Below are 4,990 nucleotides of genomic sequence, written 5' to 3' on the forward strand. Positions count from 1 at the left end.
ATTATAATATTTTTTACTGTTTTTTTTTTTTTTTTTAATTGAAAAGTTTTGTCTATAATATAATAAATATTATTCTTTCATTTTAAAAAGATATATTATATTATATTATATTATTTTTTGGTGAAGTTCAATATGTTTTTTTTGTTCTGTTTGTTTGATCCTCAATAAATGTAACATATATATATATATATATATATATATATATATGTGTACTCATTTATTTATTTGTTTATTTATTTATTTATTTGTATGGTAAATAATTAGAATAATTTATATAGGTCTATTTTTTTTTATAATATAAAGAGATGTGTAATTTATATTTAAATTATAAAATTTATAATTCGTAATAAAAATATTATGTACCAGGACAATTATATATTATATTACAAGATTAAAATGAAAAGTTTTATATGATAAATATAAATATTTTCATGTGAATAAAATATGAAAATTTATTATATGTATTAACATGAAATCATTTAAAAAGTAAAGAAAATGAAAAAAAAGTGTTTTATAAACTTATTAATTTATATGTATAATATGACATTAATATGTGGAATACCATATATGTTCCTGATGGTAAAAAAAAAAAAAAAAAAAAAAAATTTTTTTTTCAAAAAAAATTAAAAAATTATTAATATAATATATATATATATATATATATATATATTTATTTTACTTTATAGGTTATGTGTGTGAATAAATTATATGCCTTTTATGCATATACATTTGATGAAAGACATCAAAGAAATTTGTATACATCAGAATGTTTAATTAAAAATAAGGAATCATATTCCTTAGAAAAAAATGACTCTTCAACAATAGATAATTATTATAAGTCTATTAAGAATGCACCTTATATTGATGAAGATATAGTAGATAATTATAAGGATGAATTAGAAGAATTAATTGAAATAAATAAAAATGATACATTAAATGATTTGAAAAGATTAGATGAATTTCATAATATAAATGAATCACATAATAGAGAAGGGAGTGAAAGTAAATATGTTTCAAATATATCAGAAAAGGAAATGACGAATCAAGATAATTGTAGAAAATCTTCGCATAATAAAAAGAGAGGATATTCTTTAGAAAAAGAATTAGAAAAATTATATAGAATTGCATTAAATAATAGTAATTTAAATAATAATAAAAAAAAAGAAAAACATAATAAAAATTTAAAAGATACAAATATAGATAATGATACAAATATATGTGTTGATTACACATATTATGATATATTAAATATAAATGCGAATTCTAATTTAGAAGAAATTAAAGAAAAATATTATGAAGTAGCTTCAAAATATCATCCTGAAAAAAATATTGGAAATGATAAAGCTTTTAAAAATTTTGAACTAATAAATAGTGCATACCAAATATTAAGTAATGAAGAATTGAGAAAAGAATATAATAGTGGTGGACCTTCTAAAATGAATAATAAAAAATTAATAGATCCGTTTGTATTATTTATGTTATCCTATATATCCATAAATATGAGTGAATATGTTGGTAAATTAAAAATAGAATACCTTATTGAAGAATCATTTGAAACAAATTCAAACTTTTATGAATTATTATTACCAAATAAAATTATGAATAATTATTTAAATGTAGAACAAAAAATAAGAGAAGTTGAATTAGCTTTATTATTAAGAGATAGATTAGAAACATATTTAGAGGGGGATGAAAATTGTATTGTACCAATAAAAAATCATATTAAAACAATACTTGAATATTCTTTTTCTTTTTCTATAATGAATTTTGTAGGATGGTTATATGAATATTTCTCTAAACTTTATATTGGATATAATATAGAATTATCTTTAATGAATGACAATAAAGGAATAATGGAAAATTTGTTTAGAAATATAGTTAAAAAGGAAATGCATAGAAGTTTATTAAATAAAAACTATGTGAATATAACAAAAGATTCAGATCATTTTATAATTATAGATGAAAAGGACCATAATAATGAAAATATCAAAAATTGTACTGTCTTATTTAATCATATTAGATCAAATAATGAGAATAATAAAAATTTAGAAGATATGACAAGAAACGTACTTATATTAATTATATTAGATATAAAATTAGTAATAAAAAGAGCTGTTGAAAGGGTCTTATGTGATAAGGGAGTAAGTCAATTAACTAGGAAGAAACGAGCAAAGGGTTTGATAAGTTTGGGGAAGGAAATACAAAATTATACAAAAGAAATAGGAGACAAGGATTATAAGATTATAAATGAGAATACAAATATTTTAGAAAGTATAATTGAGGATATAAAAAAATATATGGAAATAGATAAAATGAATTTTTTAAAAGAAAAAGGGAGAAAAGAAATAGATAAGATATTTTATTTTGTAGGAAATAATATATACCGTAATAAATTGAAACGTAATATAAATGAAAAATGCAGACTACTAAAGTTTTTGAAATATATGATTAATTCGACGGAAGAATAAAAAAAAAGAAAAAATATATATAAATAATAGAAACTGTTATAATTTTTATTAGAATATATATGTGTAACCTATTGAAATAGAGAATATTTTTCTAAATGTTTAATTTTTTTTTAAATACAAAATTTTTTTTTTTCCTTATATATATATATATATATATATAAGTGTTTTATTCTACTTTATTTTATATTATACTAATATCTATTATAATGCAAAATATATATTTGTTATACAACCTAATAAGGTATAAGTAAAAAATATGGTAAATAATTTATTTTTTCTTAATTACATTGTTGAACATGTATAAATGTTTTGATAATTATATAAGTGTACACCATAATATAATTATGAAAAACATTGTATGTATTGAAAATAGGTTTAATGTTTAAAATGTAATATATATTCAAATTAAATAAATATAAATAAATATATGTATATATATATATATATATATATATATATATATATATATATATATATATCCTTTTTTTTTTTTTTTACATAATGTGAGTTTTATATATATCTCTGTATCTTAAAAAAATAGATAAAAAAAAGATAAAAAAAATAAAAGAAAACAAAAATATTTGGTACATATAACTTTTCATGTATTGAATAGTTTCTATATGTTATTTGTTATATATTGTGTGCTAGTATTTTCCTTTTTTCCTTTTTTTTTATGAACTATTTTTATTATTGTTGTTTTAGAATTTTAAGAATTATTGTTGTTGATATATAATTTATGTAATATGAAAAAAAATATTATATATTGTATTCAAATAACAGTAGTTTATTCTATTTACTAATAAAATATTACAATATGCAGCATATAATTTTGAATATAGTTATTTTTAACGTATTCATTTTATATCAAAAAGATAGTTTTAACATACAAATATTAATATATGTAAACTAAAAAAGGATTTTCAAATTAATAGAAAAATTAATTTCACACAACAAAAAAAAAAAAAAAAAAAAAAAAAAAAAAAATTATAAATATTTATATTTATATAAAGAAAATTAATATTTTTTTTGAAAAATGAAATAATAAAAATATTTGCTCTGCATTTATCAAATATACATAAAGACATCAAAAAAATGAAAAAAAAAAAGTTAAATAATAAAAAGATTTTTTATTTTTATTTTTTTTTTTTTTTTTAACATCCATATTAGAGTTAACAAATAATTTTGTTTATAACTATATAATGTGTATTATTAATATATTTCATTCCTTATGAGTATTTTAATAATTAGAATTGTTTTGCAGAATTAATACACTAAAAAAAATACATAATAATAATAATAATATATACACATTTTTAATATACGAAAAGACAACAAGGTCTAGATATTCCTTCTAAAGGTAAATGATACTCTCGAGGCTCTGTGTTACTTAAATCTCTACATTTAAGTATTTTTAAGAACATATTTTTAACATCATCATTTTTTTCTTTTTTACTATATTTATAAATTTCTTTAATTATTTTTCTTTTTTTTGATTCATCTGGGTTATATATGTATGACTGTGCTAGCCCTCTAAGTCTCTGTTTAACTTCTTCAGATGATTCCATATTATTTATTAACCAGGAAGTACTCTTAAGTCTTTGAAGTTTTTCATCTCCATCGGAATTTTGAATTATTTTATCAATAGTATTATTTATTTGAATCTGCTGATTTCTTAATGGTGATTTTGTTTGATTTACTTTCTCTATTTTATTTGATTCTTCTATTATATTTGGTTCTTCCATTTGATTATGTTTTTCCATTTGATTGTGTTTTTCCATTTGATTGTGTTTTTCCATTTGATTGTGTTTTTCCATTTGATTGTGTTTTTCCATTTTATTTGGTTCGTGTACTTCCTTTTCTCTTAAGTAATTGAATGTTCTTGTTTTTAATTTTTTATGTTCATTATTCACTTCATATGGTCCTTTTTGTATACACACCTATTAAGGAAGATATATATATATGTATATGTATTATTAACATGCATTAATACATGTGCATATATGAATATTTTTATTTTTGTTATATAATAAATTGATTGATATATTTCAACAAAATAAACACACATAAATATGATTATATAATAAAAAATGTAAAATTTAGAATTATTTAATCTCTTTATCTTTTGGTTTTTGTTCTGTGTGTACAATATAATATATTTTTTTCTCTTACATTTTGATTAAAAAAGATTAATCCAAATAAAAGTGCTATATAGAATATTTTAAAATAAACATGTAACATTATTACTTATTTATTTTAAGTATATGAAACAGTTTTCATTTTATTTTATTATTATTATTGTGTTATAAGGAAATTATATATTATATTATATTTATTTATATATTATTTATTTTTTATTTTATTTTATTTTATTTTTTATTAAAAAAATATATATAATTATATATATTATACAAAAATATAGTATATTATATATTTTTTTGGTCTTTTTGATTATTATAAATGAAGAACAAACAAATTCCAATGATAAAAATATGGATTTATGAATAAATTAATAGTACAAAAAT

General features: G+C 17.5%; 2 protein-coding genes across 2 annotated transcripts; one reads left to right on the plus strand and one right to left on the minus strand.

Moving 5' to 3' along the window:
* Window positions 1-540: 540 nt before the first annotated feature.
* Window positions 541-2,468, plus strand: PRSY57_0219300 (DnaJ protein, putative; the record flags this gene model as incomplete). Its single annotated transcript, XM_012905624.2, has 2 exons — window positions 541-579; window positions 687-2,468. The coding sequence occupies 2 exons, from the start codon at window positions 541-543 to the stop codon at window positions 2,466-2,468; spliced, it is 1,821 nt and encodes a 606-aa protein (XP_012761078.2).
* A 1,313-nt stretch (window positions 2,469-3,781) lies between these two features.
* On the minus strand, window positions 3,782-4,706 carry PRSY57_0219400 (exported protein (hyp2); the record flags this gene model as incomplete). Its single annotated transcript, XM_012905625.2, has 2 exons — window positions 3,782-4,405; window positions 4,638-4,706. The coding sequence occupies 2 exons, from the start codon at window positions 4,704-4,706 to the stop codon at window positions 3,782-3,784; spliced, it is 693 nt and encodes a 230-aa protein (XP_012761079.2).
* Between the last annotated feature and the right edge of the window lie 284 nt (window positions 4,707-4,990).

Source organism: Plasmodium reichenowi, chromosome 2, assembly GCF_001601855.1.
Source record: "Plasmodium reichenowi strain SY57 chromosome 2, whole genome shotgun sequence".
In the NCBI taxonomy this organism is placed as follows: domain Eukaryota; phylum Apicomplexa; class Aconoidasida; order Haemosporida; family Plasmodiidae; genus Plasmodium; species Plasmodium reichenowi.